The sequence below is a fragment of the Spodoptera frugiperda genome, chromosome 13, assembly GCF_023101765.2.
Source record: "Spodoptera frugiperda isolate SF20-4 chromosome 13, AGI-APGP_CSIRO_Sfru_2.0, whole genome shotgun sequence".
NCBI classification, from domain to species: domain Eukaryota; kingdom Metazoa; phylum Arthropoda; class Insecta; order Lepidoptera; family Noctuidae; genus Spodoptera; species Spodoptera frugiperda.
In genome coordinates, this window is record NC_064224.1 from 2,377,625 (window position 1) to 2,391,070 (window position 13,446).

Below are 13,446 nucleotides of genomic sequence, written 5' to 3' on the forward strand. Positions count from 1 at the left end.
TAGATTGGTACTAGGTGATCAGATTTACAGAAGAAATGTTTCGTAATTAGCGAGTGACCCCTGTAGTGTTGTGACACGTTTGTATGATTTAATCAAGAAACATGCGACACCAAATATTTGGTACCAATTTTGTATTTTGAGCTGAAATTTTGTGTAGAGATTCTATTCAACCTGTATTCTTCAGTGCTTCTTGATGTATATGGGTATTTTGTTACACGCTGTATAAGTATTATATAATGCTGTTATATAATACTTATACACCTTTGGGACGGCTCGGCCAAATACCAGGTGGATGCGCTCGAACACATTGAAAGGCGTGCCAAGAAGCTCATTAATGATGATGCGCTTGTGGAGGCCCGGCTTCAAAGCCTTGAACACAGGCGCAAGGTCGCAAGCCTTTCCGTTTTTTACTGGATACACTTCGGAGAGTGTGCGGGGGAATTGCACAACTTGATTCCCCCTAGTCCTTTTCATCATCGAACCACAAGACAATCGGCGAGGCGTCACCGCTTCATAGTAGATATCCCACCCACTCGCACGAAGCGCTTCGCTTCAAGCTTCCTTGTGCGAACTGCTAGGGAGTGGAACTCCTTGCCTGAGTCTGTGTTTCCTGATGGGTATAACTTGGGTGTCTTCAAGGCCCGAGTGAATAGGTTGCTTATGGGCAGACGTGCTCCACCGTAGGCCACATCATCACTTACCATCAGGTGAGATAGCGGCCAAACGTCGACCCATTAAATATAAAAAAATAAAATAAAAAAAAATATAAAACTACTCCGGTTTTAAGACCGACTCGAACCAGACCTGAATAAAAGAGAAATATTTACCAATAGACATATGTTTCTATGTGTAAGTTAGATAAGTTACCAGAGGCCTAATTCCCCCCTTCGCAATCATCCCAATCCCCAATTGCCCAACCACCCTTAAATTCCTAACCTCCAAAAGACCTTGCATTTGTAACGTCTCTGGTGTTTCGAGTGTCTAAGGGCGGCGGCGATTACTGACTATCATGTGATCCGTCTGCGCTACCTTTATAACTAGCTTTATACTTCTTTTATTTTTTTTAATAAAGCTGAAGAGTTTGTTTGTTTAAATACGCTAATCCCTGGAATTACTAGTTAGAATGGAATAATTTTTGATTTATTTTTTTAATAACTTTGTCCCACACTAGGATTTTCTCCTGTGTCATGGATGCGTTTACAAACATACAAGTTCACATACACATCACACCCAGACCCAAAACAACAATTTGTGGATCACACAAAGAGTTGCTCCGTGCGGGAATCGAACCCGCTAAACGTTGCAGGGCTGCCGTCCAGCCACCGCACCAACTGTGCAGTAAAATTATTTTCGTGTTGGTACAATAGGAACCAAGTAGCGAGTGAAACAGCGCGGGCGTAACTCACACTAATACAATTTTGAAATAAAAAACAGAAATAGAAACTTAAAATACATTTATTATTATAATGGCTGAATGAGTATTTACTGACTATTTACAAATAATTATTAATAATGTTATTATTATTTACAAAATAATACTATTAATTAACAATAAAATTATAGTAAGACTTTGGCAGAACACAGGACTTTTATAGTTGCTTTGAATTAAATAAAAATATTTAAAGACAACCTTTGTTCTATCCTGAAACATACTAAAGCTTGTTGAAAGTCCGACTTTAAGACTTTTTACACCTAGTTAGGCTATGGCCATCTTAACTATCTCCTTAATATACTTAGCGTGAGGAAGCAACTAAACCGACCTCTTAACTACAGGTACCACTGAAGTATATCTTGGTAAAAATCCAAATTGTCATTAAGTGTCCATCTATCTGAACATAGGGGTCTTTTAAACATTTAAGAAAGGTTGGTGTAAATGTGCACTATTGCCTGGCGCCGTGTGTTGAAGTGTGACAGTAGATCAGTTGATGGTGATACTGCTGATTACTTCCCCAGCGCCTTGGCTGCACCCAACACCTCGACAGCAGGACCTGCCTTGACGATACCGTCTCTGATGTTGCGGCCCATCTTCTCCTGCAAAATGAAAAGAAATGTGATTAGTGTGAGTTGTATTAAAGGCCACATCTATATCTGTTCTCTGTGCAATCAGCTTATGTAAGAACTGAACCAAATTGTTAAATACATTATCAGAGGATGTTCCACAAATAGTAGATATAGCTAATTTACTACTCTTGAGAGTAAAATTTTGAAATAAGAAGGTCTATGACCTGCAATGGTTCATCATGGAAGTCATATAAGATGGTATCAGAAGCTACGTGTATGGAGGTACTCACAATCTTCTTGAAGACCTTCCACCTCGGCTCTGGCGCGGCGCTGACGGCGCTCAGCGCGACCAGGCACGCGAACACGAACAGGAACACTCGGGAGAACTTCATCCTGATACTGTACTGACGCTGTGTGGCACTGCTACTGTACTGATGCTGTGTGGCACTGTTACTGTACTGACGCTGTGTGGCACTGGTGATGTACTGCGCGACTCTATGGCTCTGCACTCAATGGTGCCACACTCGTGCACATCTCCTATTATATACCGACATAGTCAAAACATTGGATGCTCGCTGAGAAATCGTATACAAGCCAATTTAGACGTTAATACTTTACAATTAGAGTACTATATTCTTTGTGATTATTTACAACGTTGGATGCTGTTCGACTAACTGTGGTGAGCGAGCCAATATAAACTTTGAATCTCGATGATAAGGTACATTTTAACTCGTACGTTTACTCTGACTTGTTGATAACAGTGGAGGAAGTCCCCGTATTCGGTGTATTTATTTAATCCCTCGTATCATTATTAAAAGTTTGATTGTTTTATTTACTATGCAAAATATGAATATAAGTAATTCGAGTGTTTTTTTTTGAAACAAAACATTTAATATTCAGGGCGGCTGATGAGAGCGACCGTAGTACCTATTATGGACTACAAACTGAAAATGGCCATCAAACACAGAGACGAGGCGGTTGTGAGGGCTCTGTTAAGCTAAGAAGGTTCCTTGGAACAAAACATATTTTTATGTGTCCGCGGAAAGCGTTGATAAGAATGGTTGCTATATATTGCAATACAATTAGCATTAATATACTTACAAGTTAACTCTTTGACTGTAAGCCCTTTTGGAGTTAACCAACGCGACAACGGCTAATGGATAAATATCCTAATGGTGATGTGTGTTAGGTTGTTCCATTCTCAACAAAATCATTGACTGGACCGATTGCTGACACACATGTTATACTCGTGAAGGTACCCCTTCTGTTGGGGCAGGTCGGCTCTCCCAGCGCGCCGGTGGGCTGACTTGGCAGAGCCGTCGGTAAATAAAATTTAAAATAAAATTTAAATGGATGGTAAAATTATGTTACTTAAGCATAAGTATTTTTGTAGAAATAATTATAGTTATGGTTAATATCATAGGTACTATAAATATTGATTACATTTATTTTATTATAATAAAAATATACGACAAGGGCACGGACCAAAACTTCGTGTAGAACTAACATAAATAGAATTAAAAAAACATAGGTATCTTGTGCCCCGTGCCATGGAAACAGATTTTTATTTAATTAAATTTTATGATTTAGATAGTATAGTATTATTAATAGTTTTTAATTGTTATATTACAATACTCATTTATTTATTTACCATAATAAAAATATAAAAAAGCAGTAACCCACCAGTAACGGGAGAAATCCAAGCTACTGGCGGTCAGGGCTCAAGAGAGAGGAATTTCCAGACAATACGCTCCGTGTCCAGAACTACTGCTTACTGCATTAGGCCCTTGATCCAACCATCTAAAGTTAACCTACTCAGGTGTTGGTCGAGGCTTTTGGCTATGAGGCCATTGGCAGATACGACTATCGGCACAATGATTGCTGAATCTACATCTCACATGTCGACAACCTCATGAGCTAAATCAAGATTACTGTCTTTATCTTGTTCAGCTTTCACGAGATTCTCGTCTTGTGGGATTGTTATATCAATTTAATTGTTATATTAATATTAAGCCTTTACTGAAGATTTTATTCTATTTCTTTGTACCCATTCATTAAACTGGTTAATAAGTACAAAATATCTTGTAAGACTGCTACACTATCGAATTGGATTTATTCTGTAATGATAGTTGTTAGTGAAATAAATAAATAAAAGAACGACTAGAGCCACCCCAAAAGATCTGTATAGCAAGGTCATTTTAACAGGACCTATAAAAATATCAGTAAAAGCTAATAATAGAAACAAAAACGTCTGATACGCGGGACTTAATTAACGGCTCAAACTCGGGACTTTCCGGGACAAAACTGTACACAAACGTTATCAGAACCAATTATAAAGTCAGAGTAGACACATATAATGAAATAAACTTTATTGCAGAGTATCAACGTTTAAATTGGCTTGTACACGTTTTCTCGGCGAGCATCCAATGTTTTGATTATGTCGGTATATAATAGGAGATGTGCACGAGTGTGGCATCATTGAGTGCAGAGCCACAGAGTCGCGCAGTACAGCACCAGTGCCACACAGCGTCAGTACAGTAACAGTGCCACACAGCGTCAGTACAGTAACAGTGCCACACAGCATCAGTCCAGCAGCAGGATGAAGTTCTCCCGAGTGTTCCTGTTCGTGTTCGCGTGCCTGGTCGCGCTGAGCGCCGTCAGCGCCGCGCCAGAGCCGAGGTGGAAGGTCTTCAAGAAGATTGTGAGTACCTCCATACACGTAGCTTCTGATACTGTCTTATATGACTTCCATGATGAACCACCGCAGGGCATATACCTTCTTATTTCAAAATTTTATTCTCAAGAGTAGTAAATTAGCTATATCTACTATAGCTACTTCCGCGCGGTTTCACCCGTTTTGCTTGGCTCCTATTGGTCGTAGCGTGATGTTTTGTAGCCTATAGCCTTCCTCGATAAATGCACTATCCAACACAAAAAGAATTATTCAAATCGGACCAGTAGTTCCGGAGATTAGCGCGTTCAAACAAACAAACAAACTCTTCAGCTTTATAATATTAAATCAGCTTTATAATATTATATTATATAGTATAGATTTGTCGAACATCCTCTGATAATGTATTTAACAATTTGGTTCAGTTCTTAGATAAGCTGATTGCACAGAGAACAGATATAGATGTGGCCTCTAATACAACTCATACTAATCACATTTCTTTTCATTTTGCAGGAGAAGATGGGCCGCAACATCAGAGACGGTATCGTCAAGGCAGGTCCTGCTGTCGAGGTGTTGGGTGCAGCCAAGGCACTGGGGAAGTAATCAGCAGTACCGTCTTCATCATCATCACTTAATATCATCCCAGTCTTGTAGTGTGACCAGTATATCTGGTGACCAACAACCCTTTAATTCCTAACCCACCAAAAGGCCGGCAACGCACTTGTAACGCCTCGGGTGTTTCAAGTGTCCATGGGCGGCGGCGATTGCTTACCATCAGATGATCCGTCTGATCATTTACCGGCTTATTCCATAAAAAAACATGGTTTCTGAAGTGATTTGGTTATTAGACCAGGGCGAGTTTGTTTTACGTTAACGTGATCGACTCCTTTACGACGTTCGGCGTTCTGATTGGCCTGTTCAAAGTTAACTTACCAATCAGAGGGCTAAATGTGGTAACGTATTGATCGATTAAAGTAGAACAAACTCGCAAATAGGCACTCATAATAATAGATTGGAACATTTTACATTTGACTGTTAATAAGTTTAATTTTAATGTAAAATCAGTAATTTATTATTGTAATTAATTTTTTATTCATATCATCAATGTTTACTGATCAGCCAAAGTTTAAATGTAAATAACTTTAATAGTATTATTTTTAAGTTAAATACTCTTTATGCCATAATAATAATAAATGTATTTTTAAGATCTTATTTCTGTTGTTTTACTTTTACGATTTTACGAAACTAATATTTTTTATTAGAAATTTCGATTTTCGAAATTTTCTATAACAACACTCATTCTGAATGATTTTTTACTGGTAGATGTTATCGTTAGGTAATATTATAGATGTAATAAATAACAAAACTAAAGCAAGAGTGAAAAGGTCCATCGGACCACCACAATGTGACTCAGTAGGGCTGATGCCTAATCCAGAGCTGCGGACTACCTAACGGGTTTACTGAGAGTTCCACACGAAAAGCAGGAGTAGGAACGGGGTAGTTTTAAGTTAGTAAGAGTATGACACTCTCTCGCCTCACACGCTTCACTTGATAGTAGGCATTGGATTATTTTCTCCCTTAAAAAATGCAAAAATGAAAACTAGTGATAAATAATAAGTGTGGTGTAGATTGTGTGAACAATTATTATACATAAGTTATTTTGTCTATCTACAGCGTAGGTCATAAGTTATTTTATGTATCTACGGCTTGTGTCATAAACATGATTGATGCAAAAGTATTGATGTCACAAATCGATTGCATCAGTAATTAGTTATATAATAATTATGTGTATCGGTTTTATAATTGTTTTGTTTTAAAGATTAGAGCGAATTATTTACAGTGTTAATATTATTCCCGCAATAAGGCATTTAGAGTTTCGGGTATAAATGCCCGAATACTGAAATGCTACTCAATTTTAAGTTGTACTTAAATATCGTGCTATCTCTGTCATTTTATAAAGAATTGATAGGGACAGAACTAGTTTTGAAAGCGTCTTAAAATTGAGTAGCGTTTGAGTATTCGGACAATGATGTGTTACATGAATAAAAATACATGCCAGTCAAAGTCAATGTCAAATCGTTTATTCTAATTAAACCATAAATAGGTATTTTTGAAATGTCATCAAATAAATATTCTTTCAGTCTGTCCGTCAGGGAAGCTAGGTGCTCGTTCCAAATTATAGCTTTGACTGGAGAAGAACGAGCAAGAAACTCCATCCGTTAATTTTTGGAAAAATTCGTGGTTACAAAAGAGCACGATACGTAGCTCATTCAAGTATGTTAACGATCAACTTAAGTATAGTGGTTGTATAGTTAGCTAAAAGTAAATAATTTTATATGAAAAATTTATTTAAAAACTGCGTTTTAAAACCGACTTTATAAACCAAAAAACCGACAAATAAACAAGCATTAAAGATGAGATCATCTCGGGAGTGTAACATTTTAAACATAAATAGAATTTTGAAAATTGTGCACAATTTGGAACATCGTGGGACAATTTTCGTTCCTCGTTCAAAAAACATTTGAACATAGAACCACCTCCTTTTTAAGGCAGTTGTCCCACCGGCAACGATGAACGAGTAACGAGTAGAGCTAGAACTAGAAACGAGTGAAAACAAAAACAAACAAGTGAAGCGAGCACTCGCCGGCAGTGTGAACAGTCAGCGATCAACTATTTGTATATGCATCTCTTTTGTTTAAACGGAAAGTATATCTATTGTACGTTTCTTGAGCGAGAAAATAGCCGATAGTTAGTCGTTCACTCGCCGTTGGTGGGACAACTGCCTTAAACAGGCAAAAATACAGACATTTGAAAAAGAATTTGAAGTAGCTTATTGTTGTAGAAGCTAAAAATTATTGTTCGTTCATCACTGTTTTTATTTTTAGTCATACAATTTAAAAGGTGTGCAAGGGTAGGTTTTATTTATTTACTTAATTACCAAATAATTAAATAATAAACAGAGCAAACCATATAATCATGTGGAGGATAATGACCTGTTTGCATATTTTTATTTCATGAGTGCAATTATATTTGAATAACTAGCTACTTCCGCGCGGTTTCACCCACTCTGCTCGGCTCCTATTGGACATACCGTGATGTTTTATAGCCTATTACCTTCCTCAGTAAATGCGCTATCCAACACAAAAATAATTATTCAATTCAGATCAGTAGTTCCCGAGATTAGCGCGTTCAAACAAACAAACTCTTCAGCTTTATAATAATAGTATAGATAATATTGTAACTAATCTGTCTGTATCGACAATGTCAAAAGTGTTTTCTATACAATGTAAGTTTATTTACTTACTATTAAAATGGTGAGTGCCTAATGAGCAGATTTTGAGTGACTATAAAATATGGAGATTAGAGATGGAGATAGATATAGAGTATTTTACTTTGACTTTGACTTATTTACTTTGACTATTTACTATGAACCAATATATGATTATGTATTTATAGCGAGCATTTGCATCGCTTTATCCAATTAAATGCACATATAACTACATAGTATAAAACAAAGTCCCTTTCTCTGTCCTTTTGTATGCTTAAATCTTTAAAACTACGCAACGGATTTTGATGAGGGTTTTTTTGATAGATAGAGTGATTCTAGAGGAAGATTTATATGTATAATACATTGCACCCATGCGAAGCTGGGGCGGTTCGCTAGTTTACCATATTTCAAAGTCAAATTCAAAGCATTTATTTCAATTAATCCTAAATTAGGCACTTTTGAAACGTCAAATTGAATTATCCGTCAGTCTGTTTGTCAGTGAAGCTAGGTGATTTATTATCATTATTAACAATACAATGATAAAATCATCAGTGATCACAAATTCAGTTCAACAAAAGTTAAAGGTTTAAAAATACACAAGAAAAGGGTAAATAAAAACGACAGAAGTAAAAACTAAAAAATGCATTTATTATAATTATTACGGCGGAATGAGTATTATGAGGTATATTTACAAATAATAATTAATAATCCTATTATTATTATTATGAAATAATGTCTATCCTAGTGCCTTGGCTGCACCCAGCACCTCGATGGCGGGACCTGCCTTGATGATACCGTCTCTGATGTTGCGGCCCACCTTTTCCTAAAAAAATAAAAATATTTTCAGTTAAGTTGGTCGAGTAGTCACAAGTGCGATTGCCGGACAAGGAATCTTTGGTTGCATTCCCGAGTCGGGCAAAGTACAATTGGGCTTTTTTTTTGGTTTTTCGAAAATTTCTCAGTAGTACGGAGTCTGGAATCGTGCTAAGTATATGGCAATAGGATCAACCCCTATTACATGGGACTTATAACACAAATAGCGAAAAGTGGGTGTACATTGTATAGCGGCATTACGTGCCGTAATGTGGACCACTGCCTACCCCTTCGGGAATAAAAGGCGTGACGTTGTTGCGATTATTAACACCCACATTATGGTGTTTGGAGGTTTAAATAAAAACTTATATTATTTGAACTATTATTCAGTTTTACCACATAGATAAAAGTAATATCGAGTGTAGGGTAAATAGGTAAATAAAAAATACTTACAATCTTCTTGAAGAACTTCCATCTCGGTTCTGGCGCGGCGCTGACAGCGCTTAAAGCGACCAGACAAGCGAAAACAAACAAAAACACACGAGAGAATTTCATCTTTACTATTATTATGTTAAAATAATAATGCTATTTAATAATAACACAATTGCACTGCAGTTGATACACAACGAATGATGCTCTACCAAGATTTACTACAAATATATACTAAACTTTATAAAACAATACCAATTTTATTTTACCGTTTATCCATCTTCTTTTGTTTCCATTTTGAACTTTAATAGGTTTGAAATAAGAGTTATACCTTTAGTTTTTTGGCAGCAAAACGAGTTTTGATAACAGTATTGTCGGTTGATTAGTTTTGAGCGAACATCGGGACGTTGCCTGTAAAGTCCCCCATCCCGTGTGCTTATCATGTGTAATTTTATTTTAGTATTTTATTTATGTTTATATTATGATTACGCCTCAAACGGTTCTCTGTTTTTTTTTTTTTATATGCATTAATGGTTTTTTTATGCGTGAATTTGTTAGGGGATTACTTTTATGGATTATTTTTATTGGTATTAGTAAAAGCATGATCATTAGGTGGATACACGATTCTAGTGAAACTTGTTTAGTCAGAGTTTTTCAATGAAACTTATTTTCTGAATCATAAGTTTGTTTTATGTTTGTAGATATTTAACTATTTAAATGTAGGAAAGATAGATAGATGAATTTGGATGCTTACTTACATTATTGTGTATTATTTATTGTAATTTTTAATGGAAAAGGTGGCAGATTTTTTTACAATAACAAAAGGAGCAAAATTAGATTCCATATTAACACCATAAAAGTTTAAAAAATACTTACATACGAAGAAAATTGATATAGATCAGTAAGGAAACGCGTCTAAGTACCTCGATGTCTACTTTTATAATGTTGCATTGTCAAGCGCACCACTTTAGTACCTATGTAAGTTACGCATAAGATCATCGAGTGGAAGATGTTTGTTATGATATAATGACGTAGTTAAAAAATACTTATGTAAAAGTATGTCAAGACTTCTTCAGGTACTTCAAATAACACTTGATATTGATATTTTTCTGAATTACTATAATAAGAACTAGGTTATTTACTGGATCAATATTGCAATAAAAGGTTTGATGTTTTTGTTTGCGAGAACCGAAACTAAGAGAGAGAATCCGACGTTGCAGAGTAGCTTATTACCTACCATTGCAAAAACTGTGGAGTCAAAATTTGTGAAAAGTTTGTGCACTGGTTTCACAAAATAGGCTTCAAGGCGTCCGCCTTGATGCTTAACACGCCGAAATCCCACCTGCATCAAATTCAGGCGGACCTTTGGGGCCATTGGCGCATAGAGTAGGGACGATCAGGGACCCAGTGGTCTCAGCAAAAATGGTGGTACAGTGGTCACACAGCAAGGTTCAAGGAAGACGCGCGTCTCCCTACGGTTATATCGTAACAGGCGATAGATCGTGGGGTCTCTTGAGCAGGTCTATTAGAGAACCCGGTCCCCCTTATATGTGCTGAGGATGGCCATTGGGGTGGTTTTAATGGAGTGAAAATTTCTCAGTCCCAAGTCTTTATTTGGTAAATAAAACATGATGTGATGACAAATAAAACATCTCTCTTTATTTATGTATATTTTACATAATAATATGCACATACTTAATTAATTCTCATATATACTTCACTCTAGTAATTAGCATTCTCGATCATGCTTCTGTATTCATGAATCATTGGTCTGTATTAATATTGTGCTCTAGATGTTTAATTGTAATAGTTAATATGTAGAAACTCAGGCTTAAGATATAACATTATTTTAAACATTGGTTATTTATCTTAGTTTAGGAATACTTAAATATTTATATTTATTGAGATCTTACGACTTAGACTTATGTTTAATTTCGTCGTGCCCGCGGAATTAAAAAGTAGCCTATGTATTATTTTAGACCATAATCTATCACTGTAGTCTAATTCTATATTGATCCCTTCAGCCGTTTTGTATAGAAGGAGTAACAAACAAACATACACAACTTCGCATATATAATATGAGTAGGTTTGAATGAAAGGCGTGACACTATTATAATTATGTTAGATGTCTAAAAACCTGTTTTATTGTATAATAAACGGTTTGACTTTGAATTCATATAGGTCCCTATGACGTCACGTTTCAATCAATTATAATTGTTTCGAGTTTTTAGTCGTGACTTTCAACGTCGTTAGCAATCAGTACTATATTATACTTGTACACTTTTTGTAGAGTAAAAAGTTTCGCCAAATCTTTAGTAAGAAATATTTAATACCTAACATGTTTTTTTAATACCTACCTAGAACTCAAGCACAAAAATACTCGAATAATGATTCTAAATTACTAACGTTTAATCGTTTCTTTAAAGGAAAATCAATCAATAAATAAAACTAATCAACCATAAAACCAAACCATTTAAGAAAAATAAACTTGAACCCAGTACATGGTACATTTTACCACTTAGGACTGAGGGAGTCCCCATACTTGAGTACAACCATTCGATACGCATACAGTTAGAATCCTCTTACACTGGAATATGACTCATACTAACGTTAAAACAACGTTCAAAATACTTTAAAACATAGTAAAGAGACAGCTCAACCACTTGAAGGAAAGAAAGTATTTAAACACTCACTTTTACAGGTAGAGCATCATTCGTGTCGTATCACCAGAGTTCGAAATACAAAAATAATAATACATTTATTATTTTGCCATAATTAATAATAAAGTTATTTTTATTTCATAATAATAATGAATTTCACAAAGATATTTTTGTTTGTTTTCGCTTGTTTTGTTTTGATGGCGACCGTGTCAGGAGCTCCTGAACCAAGGTGGAAATTCTTCAAGAAAGTGGTACGTATTTTTTTTTAATACTGATCATTAGTATTGCCCTTTGCGGGTATTCTTTTTTATTTGTTGGCATTTCAAAAGTACCTATTTGGAATAAATTGCTTTGACTTTGGTAACCTGGGCTTCACCTCGAAGCAGGAGTTGGAACGAGGTGTAAGTCTTTAATCGGTAAGAAGTTTTCATTTCTTCTTACCTCTAAAACTTTTACCGATTAAACTTTTACATTTTGAACAGAGAACCTGAAATCTGAATAATAAACACCTAAAATCTTTATAAACACTATGTTGAAAACTGCATTCAAATCGGTTCAGCCAAACGCGAGATAATCGCGCACAAACATACATACCTCTTTTTGTAAGTCGGTTAAAATTGATGTGTTGGATTCTGGTACCAAATCTTGTACTCTTACGATCTACTAGATATTCTAGTCTCATATCTTAATCTCTCTTTACAGGAGAAGTTGGGCCAAAACATCCGCGATGGTATCATAAAGGCAGGACCCGCAGTGGCCGTGGTGGGATCAGCAGCAGCCATAGGAAAGTGATCCCTACGACCTGAGACATGAAGACTAATATCCACTAAAATAAGAATATTGAGGCTTTATATTAATTTATTATGTTTGTAAATTAAATTATTTGTAAGATATTTATTTAGTTTTATTACATAAAAGCTTTTATTTAACTTGCAAAGTATACTATATGGGATAAGCCAGCAAATAATTATACAATGTATATACAGATCACCTGATGGTAAGCAATTAGCGCGGCCCGTCCATGGACACTCGAAACGCTATAGGAGTTACAATTATTCAGACTTTTGGGAGGATTAGGGTTTCGGGATTGGGGAAGACGATATTTTGTTATTTCAAATCAAAATATCGTCGAAAGAACTGGTTTCTGTAAGAGAAATAAAAATTTTGAATAATCTACGAGAGGGACATTAAAATAAAAATTATCCGGTAACCTCACTCACATGACGAAAAACAACGCAAGCATTGTTCCACGCCGGTTTTCTATGAGGCTGTGGTACCACATCGATCTTGCCGAAGCATGGCTCTCCCACACTAATATTAAATTAATAGATACAGTTCCAATGTACCCCTATCTTCAAGCTAGACTACAGTTAGCGAGACAGATGGAATTGTTTGTTAACAGAAAAGTTTCAGGGACAATTCCAAAACAAACTTGTTCACAATACATTGCTCAATATCGTGCTCGAATTCAGTTCCATTAGCGACTGAAACTTGTGAAATGACGACTAGATTCAGTAGTTGTACTGTGATCAGGGCTTACATTTCCAACAGAGATGTACTATGAAGATGTAATAGCTAAGCTGTGAAACTATGTGACCGTTTCC

At 35.9% G+C, this 13,446-nt stretch overlaps 1 protein-coding gene and 1 long non-coding RNA gene across 3 annotated transcripts; one reads left to right on the top strand and one right to left on the bottom strand.

Annotated features, from left to right (window-relative positions):
- Window positions 1-1,945: 1,945 nt before the first annotated feature.
- Window positions 1,946-9,299, bottom strand: LOC126911307 (uncharacterized). The gene is made up of 3 exons (XR_007705830.1): window positions 9,207-9,299; window positions 8,707-8,763; window positions 1,946-1,974 (listed from the first exon to the last, which is right to left on the bottom strand). It is a non-coding gene; the product is annotated as an uncharacterized LOC126911307 (long non-coding RNA).
- LOC118270404 (cecropin) lies at window positions 4,460-12,735 on the top strand. 2 transcript variants are annotated; one of them, XM_050697896.1, is made up of 2 exons: window positions 4,460-4,702; window positions 12,545-12,735. In XM_050697896.1, the coding sequence occupies exons 1-2, from the start codon at window positions 4,601-4,603 to the stop codon at window positions 12,632-12,634; spliced, it is 192 nt and encodes a 63-aa protein (XP_050553853.1). In that variant the 5' UTR covers window positions 4,460-4,600; the 3' UTR covers window positions 12,635-12,735. The 2 variants fall into 2 exon arrangements, with proteins under 2 accessions (XP_050553853.1, XP_050553854.1); XM_050697897.1 differs by lacking the exon at window positions 4,460-4,702 and adding an exon at window positions 11,872-12,093.
- The last annotated feature ends 711 nt before the right edge of the window (window positions 12,736-13,446 follow it).

Excerpts from the sequence above, each read along its gene's own strand:
- LOC118270404 (XM_050697896.1), top strand. The coding sequence starts at position 4,601 with ATGAAGTTCTCCCGAGTGTTCCTGTTCGTGTTCGCGTGCCTGGTCGCG. Across the intron at positions 4,703-12,544 it reads GGAAGGTCTTCAAGAAGATT|GAGAAGTTGGGCCAAAACAT; the intron begins GTGAGTACCTCC and ends CTCTCTTTACAG.